General features: G+C 39.2%; 1 protein-coding gene across 1 annotated transcript; it reads left to right on the plus strand.

Annotated features, from left to right (window-relative positions):
* The first annotated feature begins 900 nt into the window (after positions 1 to 900).
* On the plus strand, positions 901 to 1,755 carry LOC147426501 (uncharacterized). The gene has a single exon (XM_086498210.1). It carries the CDS (start codon positions 901 to 903, stop codon positions 1,753 to 1,755), a length of 855 nt encoding a protein of 284 aa, XP_086354336.1.
* The last annotated feature ends 19,187 nt before the right edge of the window (positions 1,756 to 20,942 follow it).

A 20,942-nucleotide genomic window follows, 5' to 3' on the forward strand; every position in this document is an offset into this window, starting at 1 on the left:
GGCGGCTGCCAGTTTTGGAAGTAGCTTTAGCATGCTGTGTTTGTGGCGATATTGTATGGGCAAGTGCGTGGTTGCGGCAGTACCGTATGGCCAGTTGCGTGGTTTATTTGGTGATAGAGCGCTATTGCAAGGCAGCTGCCATCACACCTGCAGCGAGTATGGGGTAGTAGGGGACGGCACAGCAGCCTGTCCTGAGCCGTTTGCAGATACCAGAGGACGGCCCAGTAGCCTGTCCTGAGGCCTCACTTTCGTTCGCATTCGCCATCCCAACTGCAGCGAGCAGAGGGCGGGGCAGCAGACTGTAAAGTCACGCATTCGCCATCCCAACTGCAGCGACCTGAGGGCGGGGTAGTAGCCTGTCCTGAGGCGTCACCATTTTGGTTGCACCCGCCATCCCAACTGCAGCGAGCAGAGGGAAGCAGCATGTCCTGAGGTGTCACCTTTTTTGTTGCACCCGCATCCCAATTGCAGCGAGTAGAGGACGGGGCAGCAGCCTGTGGTGAGCCGTCACCTTTTCGGTTGTACCCGACATCCGAACTGCAGGGAGCAGACGACGGCAGCAGCCTGTGGTGAGCTGTCATGTGTTTCGTTGCAGCCGTGGACAATGGCAAGACCAAATTCCGATTTGCTGCAGTGGTTGAGGACAGCAGTAGATAACCGTCGACGACGACAGCCCGCTGCTGAATGTGGATTGCTGAGGTGCTTGAGGACGATAGAAACCTGTTTACTGCAACACTGCACCACGACACCCAGGTATGTACATAGTGTATAGTATTCTATGTCTATTGTATTGGTAAATAGAAGTGGTCTTTTTTTGCTTTCGTTGTCGCCGTGTGTATGTATGTTTACATGTCGTAGTTTAGTGGGTTGTATCTTTAGGATTTTTATGAAATGGCAAGCATGAAGCATCTTGCAAGGTCAGAAGACGCACAACCCTCTAGTTCAAAGAGACCTCGAGGGAGGCCTAGGCTCTCGGAAGAAGAGAGAATGGCGCGTACCGAAGGCAGCAAACCCAAAAAGATGCTCGAGCTGAGCATAACGGTGTCTACAAGTGGTAGTGATGTGGGTGTTGCTCTTTTTCCAAGGTCGAAAGCGTTTGTGGAGGAGGAGGTGGTCGTCGGCATGTGCACTGTCTTCCACCTCCACTTTCAGATGGTTGTTCGGATCATGGCGACTTCGATTATTGCAGTGAGCAAGAAAATAAAGCAGTACCTAGGATGGGATATTCATAGTCCCGTCGAAGCGAATATTCCCTGTCGTGCCCTCAAGCAAAAGAACATGCACACCTTTCATGGTATGTTGGGGTATTATATGAAAGACATGGATCAACCACATTATCAGAACTTCTCACATAATGTAACAGTTGATGACATCAACAAGGGAGTTGAACTATACACACAGTATGGGGCAGATGAGCTAAAAAATAGAGTTTGTCTGACGCATGCGAATATTTTTGATTGTGCACTTATGTATTGGAAATTCCACTTGAAGCACCCAATTGCTAACAACTTTTTATCAACGTTGCACCATATGCTAAAGTCTGGCAAGTACTACGTGTCTTCCTCGTGGATAACACCTTTTCAGGGCCGTGGAATGCCGTTGAAAAAGATCAAAGCATTATGGCAGACCATGATTTTTCCTTCTTCTAGAACATATCAAGATGTGATTGATATTTTTGATCTTGACGAGGCTTACACGAATGCGCAACCTCGCATCGACTGGTTTCTGAGAAGGTGGCAAGAAACCCACATGTAGATTGCTTTCTTCTCGTTAACATTAGTTGTGTTGTAATGGTGAATGTCACCACTAACATTGTTAATGTTTTGCAACCTGTTGTCAGCGATGAAGGGAAAACTGCAATTGCCTATCCGACAGATGCTCATGAGGGACTAGTCGGCAATCCTTCAACTTTTAAAGGGAAAGAGAAAGTTGTTGTGCTGGACAGTGAGGAGGAAGAGACTGCATCTCTTCGCGCAGATGCTCGCGAGGGATTCATAGGCAACTCTTCAACTGTAAAAGGCAAAGAAAAAATTGTTGTGCTTGACAATGAGGACAAAGAGGATGCACCTCTCGACGTAGACTTCATCCCACTCCTCACTAGACGAGGAGTCACTACTATTGCTAGTTAAAATGATGTATATAATATGTTACAATCACTTCCCCAACGGCTAGTATTGTTACGTTTCTCTCTGAAAGATTTCTTGATGTTTTGCAGGGTCGATGAAGCAATCTAGCCCTCGGGATAGTGCAGACACACAGCCACCGGAACCGCAAGCATTGGACGATGATGCCATGCTCGACGGACTACATGATGTGCTCCTACAAATGTGGCGCCAGCTACATGGAGACAATCCCGAAGACTCGACTACTCTCCGCACTTTCATTCATAATTCTATAGATAACTTTAAAAATATGATTAGCGAGAACGAAGTGAATGTAACAGACGTGCAAATCTCCCAACTGCAAGAGCAGATACAATGCTTGCGCACCGAGATCACGTCATTAAAGGTGCAGCTTAACAGACTTAATGCAATTGTAACCAGGTTAAATAATATTACCAATAATTTTACCGCTGATACTCTTTGTAACTTTGTTTGTCACAACTTGTAGTCTCCTCTTGTTTCGTTAAGCATTCCGTATGTGTTTTTGATCTCTTGTGCAGATGTTCTATAGCATGGGTTATTTTTTACCAGTAAATTAATGTATATGTTTTCTGTTTTGAATCTCTTTTTCTGCTTGTGCTTTTTCCTTGCGGGTGTCCAATACACATGGAACCCGCCTCTTATTTTTCCTTTACCCTCAAATACGTTTCACCTTATGTAAATGCCAAAGAATCTTGGATGTAATGAATTTCTTTTCTATTCTCCCAGTAGTAGGAGCCTATCAATCCGTAATTACGCCTTCCCTTTTCTTGGCGTAGCTTTCGTTGAAGCTCAGCTATCAACAGCCCACCAACTCTCTCTCTATCTCTCTTTCTCTCTTTTTCCAAGCGCGCAGGTGCAGGTAGTCCCTGTGACATGTCTCTCTCTTTCCGAGTGTGTGCTACAAGCTACACTGTCGGATGAACGTCATGCTGCCATGTGTCAGGGGGGCCCGGAATCCCTCCCCCTTTTGTACTAGTATAGATTGGACGGCATATGGATGAGGTTGTTCCCAATTCCCAACCCCGTCGACCCGCATGTTCGTGGAAGCTACTACGCAAGTGCTCAATGTTTATCGACCTACAATGCCCAAGGAATTTGATCAACCCCCACCTTTCCCTAACACCTCACCGGTCATCAATCCTCTACATGTGAATGTGCCCCACCTCATTCGACCAAGCGCAATGGGAGTTGCTCATCGAGGACCTAGAAGCCATATGCCCATTCGGCCAACACCAAACACTATAGCCCGTCCATCCGCTTTGGGTGTGTCGACTAGTGCCGGATTTCCTCGATTTGGTCCTCCGCATTTACCTCGAGGTCATGTGTTGCAAGGAACGCCGGCTTTGGGTAGCTATCAGGCACCTATAGCCTTGTCGAGGGATGCCTCCACATCCATGAATGATAGCTCCATCAATACTCCCATGTCCATGCCGTCTTCAATGGATGAAAATCCACCATCACTTCCTCGTGCTAATCAAGGCAACACTACTGGAGGAGATTGAGTGAATTGGCACTTTCAAAAAATTATTGTGCTAGTGGAGGCAAAAAAAGAGGTGGACTTGAAGATGCTTGAGGGCGGAATCAATGTGCGTGCCAAAGATAAATGGCAATTGATCTTTGAGATGTGCAAGGAAAGTGGGGTCTTCCGCTCTAAATCTCAACGTAAGAGCAAATGGGAGATTATCTCTAGCACATTCAACTGCATTTATGATTTTGAACGCAACCCACCTTCAGGAAGCATTAGCTATTGGCAAATGAACATTGCTGAGTGTCATGCAAGAGGCTTCCAACTGAAGAGTTCCCCATGGAACGCTATGAGAAAATGGCTAATTTATTTGGAGGGGACAAAAATGTTGATGTGGGTGGTTCTTTTTGGCTTTCTAAAAGAAACCCTTAGTGTTGTGTTGGGCTAGGGAGACTTTCATAGTTTTTAGTGCACGATGGAGATTTACCTTTCATTCCACATCCTGATATGTTTTTACTTTTAGTGGATTCTATTGTTTTAGAATGCTAAAGTGAAGCTTCACCTTGCATAATTTTAATAAATTTTACACACACACATACATATATGTTTTTTTTTTTCATTCTGTTGGTTTAGAATGCTAAAGTAAAGTTTGACCTTACATAATCTTAATAAATTCTATGAACACACGTATATTAATTAGTTCTTTTTATTTCACACTGTATTTCACAACTTCACATGGCTTTATATTTCTTGCATTTTATAGCTTGATTATAGTCAATGTTAACATGCAAGAAAGTCTCTTTTATTAAGCGGATGTTGGTCGAGTTTCCTCCTCACAAAGAAGTAAACAGGAAAGACTAGCAAAAATTTTGAGCTTTGCAAAATTTTTGGACGACTTTTTCACATATTTCATCGATTTTTCTTCCGTTTACCATGGTTTGCAACTAGCTAGTTTCGATTTTCAATCGGCTCAAGACTAAGCTGAGGCAATCCTTTCCCAAACACTGATACCAATTTTATCACTTCCTTATTGTTTTTGAAAGCCGTCGTGACCCTTTTACTTGTTACACTCAAATGGATAATAAAGTTACAAATGGTAACTTCTGTAGTGTACATTATTTGCTATGTTCTTGATTTGGTTTATATTGTGATAGATGTGGAGTATGGGGATGGTGTGGCACCCCCTCCCTTTGATGAGGCTAGCATTGATGAGCACAAGACAACACCGGCCGCTCTTAACAATAGGGGGTCTACGCCAGTCGAGGACGATGCGTCCTTTGGAGGTGTTCGACGCAAGAGAAGAGCTTGAGTCACTAGTGGAAACATTCCCGAACTAGCAAAAACCATGCAACGATTGGCCACTATTTAGAAGATGGAGGATGCAAGAGTGACGAGGTTAGTGCAGGCACAAGAGAGAAAAGATGCTCGCAAAGAGCAACATGAACGACGTGTAGTGCAACTTGAGGATTCTCGCCTATGTAACATGACAACCAACATGGCGTCCATATGCTCTTTGCTCAACAAGATTACGGATTCAATTCTCTCCTTGGTCGATTCTTGTGGGGTAGTAGCAATGCAATTCCTATTAGTGTTTTTGGCTTTCTAAAAGAAACCTTAGTGTTGTGTTGGGTTAGGGAGACTCCTTTCATTTCACATCCTGACATGATGGAAACTTACCTTTCATTTCACATGCTCACATGTCTTTACTTTTGTTGTTGAATCCTATTGTTTTAGAATACTAAATTGAAGCTTAATCTTGCATAAATTTTACACACACAAACACATGTTTTTTTTGCACTCTATTGTTTTAAAATGCTAAAGTGAAGCTTCACTTTGCATAATTCTAATAAAATCTAGACACACACATATATATTAATTGGTTCTTTTTATTTCACCTTTCATTTGACAACTTCACATGGCTTTACATTTCTTGCATTTTATAACTTGATTCCAGTGAGGGTTAACGTTCAAGAAAGTCTCTTTTATTAAGCGATTGCTGATCAAGGTTCTTCCTCACAAAGAAGAAAATCAAAAATACTAGCAAGAATTTTGAGATTTGCAAAAATTTTGGATGACTTTCTCACATATTTCATCGATTTTTTTTCCGTTTACCATGGTTTGCAGTTGGCTAGTCTCGATTTTTAATCGGCTCAAGACTAAGCTGAGGCAATCCTTTCCCAAACATTGATACCTGTTTAATTCAACCTAACAATTTTATCACTTTCTTATTGTTTTTGAAAGCCGTCGTGACCCTTTCACTTGTTTCTTCTTATTGTTGATTCATATCCAAGCCCTCAATGCAAGTGTAAAAGGTGGTTGTTATGTGCTTGGTTATGAGCATCACCTTGTTCGTAACGTTTTTTTATCTTGATTGGATAAAGATTTTGATTGGCCTTGTCTTTCATATCTCCCTCTCTCTCACTCTCTCTCCCCAAAAAAACAAGTGAAAGGGTCACAGTGGCTTTCTAAAACAATAAGAAAGTGATAAAATCATTAAGTTAAGTTCAACTGAAAATTTAGTGTTTTGTGAAAGGAATGCCTCGGCATAGCCTTGAACCAATTGAAATTCGAGACAAGCTGGTTGCAAACCATGGTAAAGGGAAGAAAAACGGATGAAATATGTGAGAAAATAGTTTGAAACAATCATGCAAATTTTAAATTTTTGCTAGTATTTTCAATTTGCTTCTTTGTGATGAGGAAACTCAGCCAATGGCTGTTTAATAAAAGGGACTTTCTCAAATATTGATTAAAATTAAGTTATAGAATGCAAGAAAAGTCAAGCCATGTGAAGCTGTGAAATGAAATGTAAAATAAAAAAAACTCATCATTATGTGGTGTGTGTGAAAATATACATACATGAGAGTGTGTGTGTGTATGTATCTATAGAATTTACTAGAATTATGTTAAAGTGAAGCTTCACTTTAACATTCTAAAACAATAAAATGCAAGAAAAATAAAGACATGTCAGTGTGGAATGAAAGGTGAAATAAAAATATCCATTTACTATAGCATTTATCTTGCATTTAAGATAAGTCACAATCATTCTGAAAACATCTAAAGTATGTTGACCCATGACCCATCTCGCCTCTAAGGCTTCTTTTGGAAAGCCCAAAAAAAACACCCACAAAACAAAGCCTCAAGTACTAATTAAATTGAATATTGAAGTGATAGCATGGACCTTTCTCTCTTAAGGGTACTTCCTCAATGACAAATGATTACAAGTTAAATTGAACATTGAAGTGATAGTATAAACTCTTTCTCTTTGAAGGGTACTTTGTTAAAGTTACAGTTGCCATTTCACTTTTGACAAGCAGCAAGTTTATTCTAAGGCCATCTTTTCTTCCATCTCTCCTTTAGTCACATGACGCAGGTTGATAAAAGATGTATAGCCATGAAATGTGTGCACCACTTTTCTCACAAACAAATTGTAGACTGGCACAGAGAGAAGTTGATAAAAATTGTGTAACAATGAAATGTGTGTACAAAGAGAGAGAAAGCCATGAAATGTGTGCACCTTTATCTTGGCCTTAGAATTTTAATCTTGTCACAAACAAATTGTAGACTGTCACAAAGAGACGCACCCTTGTTAAAATGTGTAGCAATGAAATGTGTGTGCAAAGAGACAGAAACATCATGTCTTTACAATTTCTTGACCAATGCCCAAAAGCATCAAAGCATAGCCAAATCAAGATTCAATCCATAAGACTTGCTTTCATGTAGGCAAACACGGCATCTCTAGTGTTATGCGTGCCCAAAGTTGCTCGTAGGGGTGGTATGGTTTGGCTTTGCATTCCCCCACCCTCCTCCTTTGGAAAGTCGAGCCATATGTTGCACTCCCTCGCTCATGGGGAAAATGAGAAAGAGACAATTAAAAAAGAGCTTAGTGTTTACAACTCTCCACCTAGTCTTCTATAGGAAAAGTGTTTTCCCTTTTAGAATAATCCATGAGGCCTTGCCCTTCTAAAACAATCTATGAGACCTTGCCCTTGAGGCTTCACTGGACAGTCCTCCATTATCCCTTGGAATTCCTATCCCCAATTTTCCACTTTCCCTTCTTATAAGCGCCCTCGAGCATAAACCTAGATTCCTAGCTACTTTCCACAATCCATGGACAATCTTGGCACCTTTCTTGTTGTGTGCTACAGTCACACTTGACATGCCTAGCCATTCAACCTACTTCCACTTGGTCTATCTTTAGGACGTATGCCTTATCCAAAAACCTTAGCTATCCCTAGATGTAGTAGATTTGCTAGTTTTTCATTGTTTTCGACCTCATATATATGCCAGGTTTTTCTAAATGTTTGCATTCTCACCCCCTTAACCTAGATCATTGTCCTTAATGATCACTTTGAAGGGTGTAGTTAAAAAAGGAAAAGCCTCTAGTGTGAAAAGCACATGCCAAATGTTTAGCTTACCATTTATAGCTTGCTTTCTTGGTTGAACTTGGACCTCATATTGCCCCTTGCATATCTACAAACTATATAGCTTATCAAGGACAATAACAAACTAGTAGTCAATCTAACAACCCCATAAGGATCATAAGTTCAAAGGTTTTTTTTTTAAGTATGTGGAACACTTCTTATTCTATGACTGTCTTTGGAGTGGGATATTAGTTACTCTTTTCTCCACCCCTTCAAAAGATGCATTTGTCCTCAATGATAGTTGATTACTTGGAAGTTGAAGGTGCTGCTGAGCAGATACTCGATAGATATGTCCTATACCACATTGTAAAGAAATCCATGCAACTAAGTGGACTCGTCTTCCAAAAAAAAATCATAGTCTGCTTGATCACAACCAAGAAAAGAATAATCCAACAAAAATTCCCATTCAGCTACATAGATACTCAACTAGATGTGTCCCACACCACACTATAAAGCAATCCAAGGAGCTAATCAAACTCCTCTTTCAATAATATTGGTTTGCTTGACCAAAACAAAGAAATGGTGTCATCATGAAAATCTCAATGACCTAGTTACTGTCTTGAACTCATATTCTTTTACTTTCTTTAGACAACTTGTCTCTTGTGTTCTAGACAAAGATGCAAAAAAAGTTATTCTATCACCTTTATATAATATACTCTACATGCAAGGACCACATTTTAATAAATTCTCCCAAATTCTTTCTCTATATAGCTTTCCTTTTCCTTGTACTTCCTTGGCTATTTTTGCCCTATACTTCTTTAACTAACTTCATAAGAAAACTTGATTTAAAAAAACTAACAAAGTTGCATTAATTAATTTTCTATGCACACACCTTTACTCAAGGCCTTTTGTCCTGCAAGATAGTGCAATGAGTCAATATTAAATAGCTCATTTACCCTTTTTTCTAAGAAATGTGATCGTAATTATTTTGGACACAGTTCTTACTTGAGTCTAGGTCTATGTGGGACTTTTGAAAAAAATAAACCACAACTTGCAACCATTTTATACGATTTGAGAGATTAGGTCTCCCCAATCTCAGAAAAATTAAAAGTCTTTCTAAACGTACTAAGTTCATAAGTGAAGGGTGAGTTTAGGAGATGAAGGTGGAAAGTCAAAAGACCTTTTGTTTCCATATAAAGAGGTGTTCAATTTCACATTGTATAGTTGTGTTTCTCTTCTCATTTGTTTTCCCTTTAGTGTTTTCTTCTCTTTAAGTGTTGTCTCTCTCTCTCTCTCTCTCTCTCTCTCTCTCTCTCTCTCTCTCTCTCTCTCTCTTGCGTGAAAAGTTGTATCCATCCTTCTCGTGTCCAGCTCATACTGTTGCAAATATACGTGCTTTGTCATTGCTTGTTGCTGCATGCTGTAGACTAGCACATCATTTTTGTTGTTATTGAGGGAATCTTTGAATTAAGAATACCTTCTAATTTTTTTGAAGCCATTAGGAATACCTTTTAATTATTCTTTAAGAGATATTGAAATGTATAAACTATTGCAAATATATCATGGCAAAAAAAATTGTGAGCAATTTGCCTCTAAACTCATTGATATATGCTTGATGAAGTTTCATCATAATGATTCTATTGGAGACAAGGGTTTCACATGGCCAAACCTTGTATGGTGATGGGAACTCTTCACTATCCACCCAGCATGTGTCAAAGTCAAAGATGTAGAAGCATAGAGCTTAGGAGGAAATGCACAAGAGAGAAAAAGAGAGGGAGAGAACTTGTTGAACCAATCAACTAGGCAATGAACTAATGAATATACAATGTGGGCTCTGGATGCACTTATATACTAACCTAGGGGCCTTAAGTACACCCCTTATGATATTTCCCTTCCCAAAATCATGTCAAATAATTAGAATAAATACCTAAAGATAAATCATTAACTAGGAGTACATTCGGCCATTCACTTGAGATGCTTGAACTTCAACACACTCTCTATGGCTCATAGTGGGCATATATAAGAAGGCCAAGTCGATGAAGAAGCTATCATGAACTGCTAGCACCGGTGGCAGGATACTAGATACACCTTTGATTTGCTACAACAAACTTGTCACATGAGAAGAATGGCATCTAGATCACAAGTGAAACAATGATCTAGGTATGCAAGTCTAAGTTGTGAAACAAGTCTCTCTTTTTTAGAAAGCTCCTTCTCCAAACATCTCCCTACATAATACTATCACATCCTGCTTGCATGATCTCTAATGGTTTCCCAATTCTCTTGTTTGAATTTGTTTGATTTGCGCCATTATATTGTGTTTGATTCCCATTTTAGAGAATGAAACAACACAACTTTGTGCTAGGGTTTGAAGGTCATGAATACTCTTAAACTCTAGACTTTGATGCCATGCTAAGGCCTTGCCTTCTAGTATCATTCCAAAAACCTCATATACTGTGTTAAAATCATAGTCTCTTTTTGCCCTAAGTCCTTAATGGAATCTTGCCAGGTGATCATATCTCCTAAACCATCGTATCTTTCTACCCATTTCCAAAAATCAAACAGTCTTACCTCTCTTGCATGGTCTTACCTGTTCTTGTTGGTGTTTGGCATGTCCAATCCTGGATCTTCAAACCAAGTTGGGTTTAACTTTGTCCCATTTAGTTAGTTTGCTAGTCATCATGGCTATCCTGTTATGTGTTCTTGTTTCCTTCATTGATTCAATCTTGTGGGATAAAATCCTTGTTATCGTGCATTGGAGTAGATGTGTGTGCTCTTTGGGATGACTCCACATGAGTAGAATAACCACTCATTAAAGATCCATCAACCAAAATTTAAGGTATGGCTTGATGTGTATGATGCATCTCTTGGTTTTCTCTCAACCCCGTTCTCAAAGGTGCTACTAGATTTCTTCTTTTCTATATTAGAGGTACAATTTTTCTCATTTTTGGTTGCCTAGAGTTGATACTTGACACTTGAAATCTATTGACAAATTTTGAAAGAATTTGGGGCTAAAAATAAGAGAAATTTTCCAAAATAGTCAGAGACCTTCTGGAATTTGTAAACCTTGTAATAAACCCAAACTTGAGATATAAATTCAATGAAACTCAAGGGGAGGATCTATTTTCATTACAACAACCCAAGGAAACCTAAATACATGAAAAAATCCCAAAAAATTGGACACTTCAATATTAAGAGTCCTTAATATTGGAATTGGAAGGGCCAAAAAAGTGAAAATTTTCTCAACGTTGCGAGAGAAGTTAGGAGTTGTGCTTGAAACTACACTAGCATCTATCTATTAGCAAAATTGACAAAGAACATATCCAAATTCAATTATGAAAGCATAAATGTATTCACCAAGACCAAGGCTATAGGTGACATAAATCTTGTCGAATTTTGGGTCAAAATATTAGGTGTGCCTAATATTTATCCTCTCTCAAAATTACCATTTTGACTATTTTTTGTTAACAATGGTTTGTATTTGACAATTAAAGCCTACGTGTCAATTTTTGGGAGATTTTCATCATAAAATCTTGTTTGAACACAAGAATTGGGGATTTTAGAGCTTGAAACTGTTTTGAGTGTTGTTGCAAGTGTGCACTTCACTAAAATTGCTCTAACTTCTAATACGCAACACCAAATCGAGCCAAGTACAGCTAGGAAAAAAGCTTGTAAGCAATAGGACACATTGAAGGCTAGTTTTGGTTTTAAATTTTAAAGTAGGATTCTTAATTCCAAACTTTTAGGGTGTCCGAAATAGATATCCCAAGATCTAACGACCACCAATACCTAAATTTCTAATGACTTACAAGGGGCAAAAAAGGGACTATTTGCACTTGGTTGGGCTGAGCTAGTCAAGGCCTATCTTAAGTAGATTTGAGTGGGCCTTAACCATGCCAAAGCACTGCCAAATATTAGGCGTTCCTAATATAGATATTATAAAAATTTAATTTTTTTACTAGTTTGAGGTTTTCCAAAGTTTGTACACAATTTTTAGGACTCGTTGGTGCAATGATTTGACCTTTGGATGCCAAAATCCCCAGTTATATCCCTTTTCACTTACTTCAACTGTTTTCTTGTCATTTTAACCGTATCTAGAGATCCAATGATTCAAATCACACCAATATTGATAGAACCTATCTATACAATGCATGCAATCAAGCCATAAGTTCAAAACTAAAAAGTGACTCTCATATGGGAACTTCAGATATTGGGTGCACCTAATATCCACATAGCCCTTTTAAGTGTTCAACTCCCAAGTTTTGCACATAGATGTGCTCCTAGTGATAATTGAAGTGTATCGGTGCTGTCAATTGCCCACAAGTAGTCTGAGGTAGAGATGCTAGACATTTGGCACGCTTAATATTGGTTTTGAAAATTTTAATATAATTTCATTTTAGCATAGATGCAATCCTAACAGTATTTTGATATAACTTTGTATAGTTTTAGCATAGATACAATCCTAACAGTATTTTGCTTACTCTACTCCTACTGAAAATTGAAAAAGAAAAAGAATGTGAAAAAACAACAAAAACATAAACAAATTGAATCTCGACTCAATGTAGATCTCTTAAACTTATCCACATGCCTCAAGCATCCAACACTAGCCTAAATATGATCTATTTACTTAACATAGCTAGCAAAAACCAGTCCCTGAGCATGTGCTAAAAGAAAGTAAAAGTCCACTACTTTAGAGTGATTTAGAGGAAGCTTTGGACAAAGAAACAAAGTGCATGGTCTTCTCTAATTTAACTTTCCTCTTTCCCGATAATGGTACCAAATTGTGCACATGCTACCAAGCCTCATCATCATAGCAAAGTGAGAAAAACAAATACTAATATGTCAATCTCTGGGATGTAGTCAACCCAACCAGTGCATGGAAGCTACGAGAGGTTTTCAATCCATTGAGAAACCCAGTCACAACTTACTACTCTCGAGTTTCAATCTCTAATGAGTGGTAGATACGAAAAGCTACTCTTTCCCCCACAAGCACACATGCGTGTTTCACTAAACTAAAGTGCTTCAAATGGAACCAAAATTGCTAGAAAGGTAAACAAAACCAAATAGAACCTCTCTTTGGTCTCAAATATTTGGTTAGTGGCCTATTTTAGGAGGTCAATATCAATGTTTAATACACTCAATAGCTTTGTTTAAAGGAGCTCTATCCTCTCCCATGCTCAAAATTCCAAACGGATGCATAAACTAAGCAATACAAGCCAAAATAGCAAGAAGATGGCCACAACAAAAACACAATAACTTTGCAAGAGACATTTTAGCCTTAGATATATGGCCACAACAAAAACACAATAACTTTGCAAGAGACATGTTAGCCTTAGATATTATTTCTTTTCATTGTTAATTGAACCTTAGCCTTTAGTTTCAGTTTCAAGTAAGAAATAGGCTTGTACCCCTTGGATTCCAAAGGAAGTTATTCTCTTGGCATGTTCTTACACGATGTAAGAGAAGGAATGGAATGAATGAGGGGTTCTGGCTATGGAGTATTCAGTTTTCTGTCTATTCTCTGTATTCAGTTTCTGTGCTGTTCCTGAATCTGTACTGCAGCCTGAACCGGTGTTGAAACTATCTTAATTCTGTATTGAAGTGTTGAAATGCTTTGTATGGTAATTATATGCAATTCCTCAACCCCCTAATGCCTCAATAACACTTGGCGATCTTGCTGATTGCGGTGTGAACTTTGATCAAGTCAAAATGGGCAATGGGGTCTAGTTGGGGCATATTGCGATTGAACCTGAAGATTTATTAATCGCTTTCTCTCACTGGAAGTTAGCGGGAGAAGGACAAGAAGATTACAATCTAGTCTTCCTTCGAGATTATTTTTCAAAACTATCCGGTGATTTAAAACTTTGGATTGCTTCAAAGGTGTTTCAGTATTATAAAGCATTGTTACTCCCATTTGGCTTATCCAATGGTCCAATCAGTCTAACTAATTGTTCCAGTAGTAGAAAACTCAGAATATTCTTGAAAATTACAAGCAAAAGGAGACATGTATGAGTGATTTAGAGGATCCACCACCACCAATCTCATATGGCACCAGGAGAAGGTGGGATTCATGATTGGAATCTCAACTTCCTTCGGAATAGGTAGTCATACAGAAGAAGAAATTCCTGAAGTGGGAGTAGTTACAGGTTTGCCACCAATTCCTGAAGGGATAGGATCTAGAGAGACCAGCAACACAAGTGGAGATCAACAGCAGAAAGCAGGGGAAACTTCTTCACCTAGGCCAACAGAGCAGAGAAGAGCCCCAACTCCTGAAAGGGTCATCCATCAGTTAGTTGGCATTCAGTCAGTCCATCAATTTTTGAGGGCAAAGAGGCAACTACAATTTCCTACACCACCAACTTCACCATTGTTGAACTTCAACCCTTTGTGGGGTCAACAAATTCAACAAGTACCCATTATGGCACAACTACCACTCAACCCTAAAGGTGGGGCAGCAAAATTCAGTGGGAAAGAATCCCAGGATGTTGACAGTCATGTGGGACAGTTTGAGACAAGATGGTCTACTAGTGGGTATGATGCACTTTACAATGATGCTATCAAAAAGGAGCATTTTGCAGCAACATGCAGGGAAAATCCATGTCTTGGTTTATGCAATATGGTACTGCTGCATTCCTTGATTATGATAATCTGAAAATCAGATTTTTGGCCAGGTTCAGGGTAGAGAAAACCCCTAAATATGTTCTGAAGAAAATCAGAAAAATCAAGCAAAAGGATTTGTTGGTAAGGTTGCAAGTCAATCAAAGAACCTCTTGGGAGCAATTGGGTGACTACTTCTAAAGAGGCTTGAGGAATCAGTTGAAGAGTGCAATTGCAGGTCATGCTCCTCTTACCCAACCTCAAGATTTTGGAAACATAGTAGATGCAGCCATGAGAGCTGAGTGAAGATATGGCACCAATCAACAAAAGAGGAGTAAGAAGAATAAGTCCAAGGAGGACTCGGATTCAAAAGAAGAGGATTCAAATTCAGATTCAGATGGTGATGAGGAAACAGATTCAGATTCTAATCAGGAGACAAATTTTGAGGATGAGAAAGAGGACACATGGAGTGCCAAGAAGAAGAAGAAGAAGAAATCCAAGAAGAAAGGATCAAAGTCAAAGAAACACAAAAGCAAAGGCAAAGCCAAGAATGGTAAGTCTGAATCTAAGGAACCAAATAATATCAGGTAACAGATTTTGGACAAACTGAAGGAGATGCAACCACAATCATTTTCTAGTCCTTCCAAATCACCATTTTGTTAGGTATGTCAAAGACCTGGACATGAGTATGATAATTGCTATTATAACCCCAATTTTAGAGGAAGGGGACTAGCACACATTTTAGCAAAAATGGAGTCAGGTGCTAATGTGGTTGCACCACGACCCTTCAGGGGTAGGTTTCAAAATTCAAATCATCCAAGGCCATTCCAACAAGGGAATTGGCTAAATGGGCCAAGGTTTCAACAAACAAATAATCCAATGCAACCACGTACTTATTGTGTTTTAATGGGGCACATGCAAGGACCTTCTTGTGAGCTTTGGTGTAAGCATAGGAATGAGAGAGGGATTCCAATTGTGAACTTCAACTCTCCAAATGCAGGGGCTAGTTCTTCTAATGATGGAAGAATGAAACAACCAGCTCAGGCTAATGTAGTCTTTTTGGAAGAAATTGATACTTCAGTAGAAAAGCAGGACAATCAATAAGCAAAAACTGACTGCAACCAATGTATTGAGGAACCAGGGGGGACAAACCCACACACCCAATCTTTACATTCTTCTCAGTGTGATTGTTCTCAATGTATTATAATTGAAGAACTATTGGAGACATTATTGGCAGCACAGAGTTTGGCTATTACTAGGTCCAAAGGGAAGTTGCTCCCACAGGAAAAGGAACAAGGGAAAGACCTTGAGGATCCTATTAATTGGACAGCTCATGATAAAATCCAAAGAGGAGTTCTAAGGGAGATCCAATCCAATCAGAAAAAACTGAAGATTCGACATATTTTTGGCCAACTGGTTCAGTACCAAAAATTTGGGAGAATTTGGGCAGTAAACAATCCAATTCTGAAGAGTTACAGCATCACCTGAAATCAGATAATTCAGTTTAGTCTCCTGCTAAAGGGCTATCAGATGATCTTTTTGAAGCATTGATGGATGCCCCTATTTCAATTAAGGTGGGTTAACTATTGAAATTAGTTCCTGACTTTAGTCAGGGATTCCTTAGGAAATTGACGAATCGGGTCAGAGAACAAGATTTGCAACAGAAGGAGGACATGAGTCACATTCATCTGGGACAAATTGATTCTGGGGATGTAGCACCAGTGGATGTGGACTACAAGGTTCCAGTAATTAATATTTCAACTGGAAAAGTATTTTTGTCAGATGTGTTGGTGGATGGAGGATAAAGAGTAAACATCCTTCCTGAATCAGTTTGTAAGAAATTGAATTTAACCAAATGGGAACCTACACCTTTTCAAGTGAAGATGGCTGACCAGAGAAGAGTGCAACCTTTAGGGATTCTCAAGAACCAAACCATAAGTGTTGCGGGATTAATCTTTATTGTGAATTCTGTGATTCTTAGAATGGAAAAAAATACCTGTTCTCATCCAATTATCCTGGGAAGACCATGGTTAAGGGCAGCCAAAGTCAAACAACTTTGGGGTGCATATACCATTGTTATTAAAAAGGGCAATAAGAAGTTCAAGATGCAGATGATTCCTAGGAAAACCACTCCACCAGGTTTTAGACCTTTGTATGCAGAGGGCATCAATATGGGAGAAGTTGTTAAAGAAGATGAGGAGGAAGAATTCCTTCAAAGGAATAAAACGGTTATTCCTATTTTTGAAGTAGATGTGCAAAAGATTGCAGATGCAGTTCATAATCAGGTCCAGTCACCTGACATAAAACGGACAGATAGCTGTAATGATTCAAGACCTTCAGTCATTACAAAAAAGTTGCAAGAGGAGAAGGAAACAGTAGAAGAAATAAAGCATGCAGAGAGAATGTTTGAAGAGCAAATGTCAAAGAGTTCAAGGTCAGAGAAGATGATTTAGAAGATATGAATTTGGGAGAGGAAAAAGAGCCCAAATTTGTTAGGGTGTCCACTGAATTGGACCTGAATTTTAAGAGGTCGTTGAAAACCTTATTGCAAGAGTTTAAAGAGGTTTTTGCTTGGTCTTACACTAATATGAAGGGAGCAGATCCAGCTGTATGTCAACATAAAATCAATTTAGAAATTGATGCAGTACCAGTCAAGCAGTAGAGGTATAGGATGAATCCTAACTATGCCAAACAGGTGAAGGAGGAAATAGATAAACTGTTAGAAGTAGGTTTCATCTATCCAGTGGATAAAGTGACTTGGTTGTGACCCATTGTGGTAGTCCCAAAGAAAAATGGAAAAATCAGAGTCTGTGTGGATTATAGAAAATTGAATGCTGCTACAATTACTGATCCATTTCCATTGCCTTACTGTGATACAATGCTAGATGTAGTTGCAAGAAAGGAAATGTATAGCTTTTTGGATGGTTTTAGTGGCTATAATCAGGTCAGTATGGCTTTGGAGGACAGAGACAAAACTGCATTTATTACAGAATGGGGTGTATATGCTTCCACAACAATGAATTTTGGACTAAAGAATGTACCACCAACTTTTCAGAAATGGGTAATGGAAGTTTTTGATCCTTACCTGATAACATTCATGAAAGTGTTTTTGGATGATTTTAGTGTCTCAGGAAATAAAAATGAATATTTGTTTCATTTGAGGTTATGTTTTAAGAAATGCAGGGAGACCAGGATGTCACTTAACCCTGCAAAGTGTGCATTTGCAATGAAAAGGGGAATTTTGTTGGCTCACATAATCAGTCAAGAAGGCATTGCAATTGACCCTAAGAAGGTGGACACTATTTTGAAATCACATGCTCCTAAAAATGTCAAGCAACTGATGAGATTTGTTGGACAACTTAAGTGGCATACATGGTTTTTGAAATACTTAGTTCATGTCTGCTTACCCCTGACACATTTAACCAAAAAGAATGTGGATTTTGTCTAGAAGGAGGAGCAAATAAGGGCTTTTACTCTATTGAATAAAATGCTAGTAATTGCACCCATCTTAATTCCTCCAGATTGGAAAAAAACATTCCACCTGTTTGTGGATGCTTCTCATTCAGCCATTGGTGCAGTTTTGATGCAAGAGGCTGAAAAAGGTTGGTTTAAACCAATCTATTATGCAAGCAGGGTGTTGTCTTCTACATAAAGGAATTATTCAGTCACCAAAAGGAAATGCATGGGGATGATTTTTGGACTTCAAAATTTCAGGCATTACTTGTTAGCCAATCAGGTGACCATTCATGTAGACCATCAAGCTTTGGTGTATTTGGTAAACAAGCCACATTTATCAGGAAGACTGGCTAGATGGGTTCTATTGATTCCGGAATTTGACTATTCAATAATTCACAAACCAGGTCAGGAGCAGGTTATTGCAGATTATTTGAGCAGATTAGCTACATGAGAAGTTCCTACTCAGGAAATTGATGATTTACCTGATGCAAACCTGTTTCCAGTTCAGGTGATTCAAGACAAGGATTCATGGTATGCAGATATGTTGTACTTTCTTCTTGAGGGTGTTTTACCAAGACGAATGGTAGTTACACAGAGAAAGAAACTTTCATGGAAAAGCAGGTCTTGTACAGTGATAATGGGAGTTTTGTATAAAAAGGGAATTGATCAGATTCTCAAGAGATGTGTGGAACACTTTGAACAAAATGCAATATTACCTGAAGCTCATTCAGCTAATGTAGGAGGTCATTTTTCTGGGGATATCACAGCAAAGAAAATCTTCCAAGCAGGTTTGTGGTGGCCATCAGTTTTTAAAGATTCCCATCATTTTGTGAAATCATGTTTGACATGTCAAAGGGATGACAGACCCTTGAATGTTGATAGAATGCCTTTACAGCCTGTTCTACCACTTGAACCTTTTCAGAAATGGGGGTTATATTTTGTGGGCCCTTTGAAGCCAACAACAAAGTTTACAGGGAACAAATATAACCTTGTGGCAACAAATTATTGTACCAAGTGGGTAGAAGCACATGCAATGAAAGACAACAGAGCAAAGAGTGTGGCTAAATTTCTTTACAAAAACATAATGACTAGGTTTGGATGTTCGGTTGAATTGGTCTCAGATCAGGGAGGACATTTCATCAACAAGGTAACCAGGAAGCTTACTGAATATCACCTTATCATCCATAAGAAGTCCACAGTTTACTATCCGCAAGCTAATGGTCAAGCAGAATCCACTAACAAAACTCTCGTGAATATTTTGAGAAGAATTGTTTCAGAGAACAAGAAAGACTGGGATACAAAATTGGATTCAGCATTGTGGGCATTCAGGACAGCATTCAAGGTAAGCACAGGGATGACACCATTCAAGATGGTGTACGGTCTGGAATCAATTGGCCCAATGGAATTTGTTGTTTCAAGTTTGAGAATTGCAGTTCGGTACAAATTTTCAGGAGATGAGTCAACAGTTTGTCGACAGGAGCAACTCATGAAATTATAAGAAAGAAAAATTCAGGCTGCCTATGTAACTAAAGCCATTCAAAGGAGAAGACAAGCTTGGGTGGACCAAAATGTTAAATATAAATCATTTTCAGAAGGAAATTGGGTCCTCGTGTATAACAGTCGACTTGGCAAGAGGCCAGGCAAACTTAAATTGAGATACTTGGGTCCTCTCTAAATTGCAGAGGAAATTGGAGAGTCAACATTTTTATTGGCAGATGCTCAGGAAAGAATTTTTCCAAAAGCAATCAATGGTTTTCGACTAAAACCCTTCTTTAGTGGGAACATTCCTTTTAAGGGTAAGAATAATGATGGTCTAGAGCATGTGGTAAATTGGTGGAGATTTACTTGATTCGTGCTGAGCGATCATGTCGGGTAAAGTCAAAAATCAAATTTAAAGGTTACCCTGAAGTTATTCCTTCATAGTTACTTTGCTCTCACGTTGCGCGTGTTTTCTTCTTACAGCCTTGTGTGTTTTGCCGCTCTCTGTCGCCATGTCTAAGAAAACCCTCAGCATAGATGTTTCCTCTACTCTACCTTCTCAGAAAACTGATGAGCAAGCTCATGTGGGGACAAGGCGATGTAACATTTAATGGCCTAAAAACTTGTGTGTAGCGGAAATTAGCATGAACATAGTGGGCATTTCATTAGAATAGATTCCTAATGAGAATTACAAGAGTGCTTGGGTGGAGAGAGAGCAACAAAAAGCATAACACCTAGTTAGATAGCATGAACAATACTTTCAAAAGAGAGAGAAATTAAGCTATTGACAACAGTTGAGAACCGGATTTGCATGGAGCCGGTCCCCCCTCCAAAAGGCTTTGTATAATGGTTTGTCCCATCAAGAGAGACATTGTACAATACAATTCTTTGTGTTCCTTCAAGGCTAGCTAGTGCAATGAAGATGAAAGCTTCATGCACTAAGCAAAACACTTAGCAAACACACCATCAATTATCCCCGGTCTCAGACCCAAGACCTCACACACCTTCGAAGATGGTGAGAGCTAGCAGGGTATGAGAGTAGATTGAGAGGAAGAAGGAGTATCTTACGAGAAAGATGTACATCTCCTCACATAATCACTCATATTAGCATAGCTTAGCTTAGTAATTAGCATGGTAGAGGAGATGAGCATGCATTGAAGCTTGGCTCTTGCTTGGATTTGCATCCACATGCCAAGAGTGTGTCAATGTAGGCTTCTATCTCACAAGCTTGGAGTAGGTGATGAGCTCTCCATTAAAGCTTGGGAAGAGATAGTCTTTTTCTTGCTTCTCACATAGACTGTGTGAGAGTGTGTGTGTGATAATGCCTTGCAAAAATCAGCCCCCTCTCTCTCTTGGGCGAGCCCTCTTGCTAATTGCTCTTGCTATCCTCCCATTGGACCTCCCCAGGGCTAGCCAATGACTATTAAGCAGCATAAGTGATAG

Source organism: Adiantum capillus-veneris, chromosome 24, assembly GCF_014529385.1.
Source record: "Adiantum capillus-veneris isolate H3 chromosome 24, ASM1452938v2, whole genome shotgun sequence".
NCBI lineage: Eukaryota > Viridiplantae > Streptophyta > Polypodiopsida > Polypodiales > Pteridaceae > Adiantum > Adiantum capillus-veneris.

Excerpts from the sequence above, each read along its gene's own strand:
- LOC147426501 (XM_086498210.1), top strand. The coding sequence starts at position 901 with ATGAAGCATCTTGCAAGGTCAGAAGACGCACAACCCTCTAGTTCAAAG.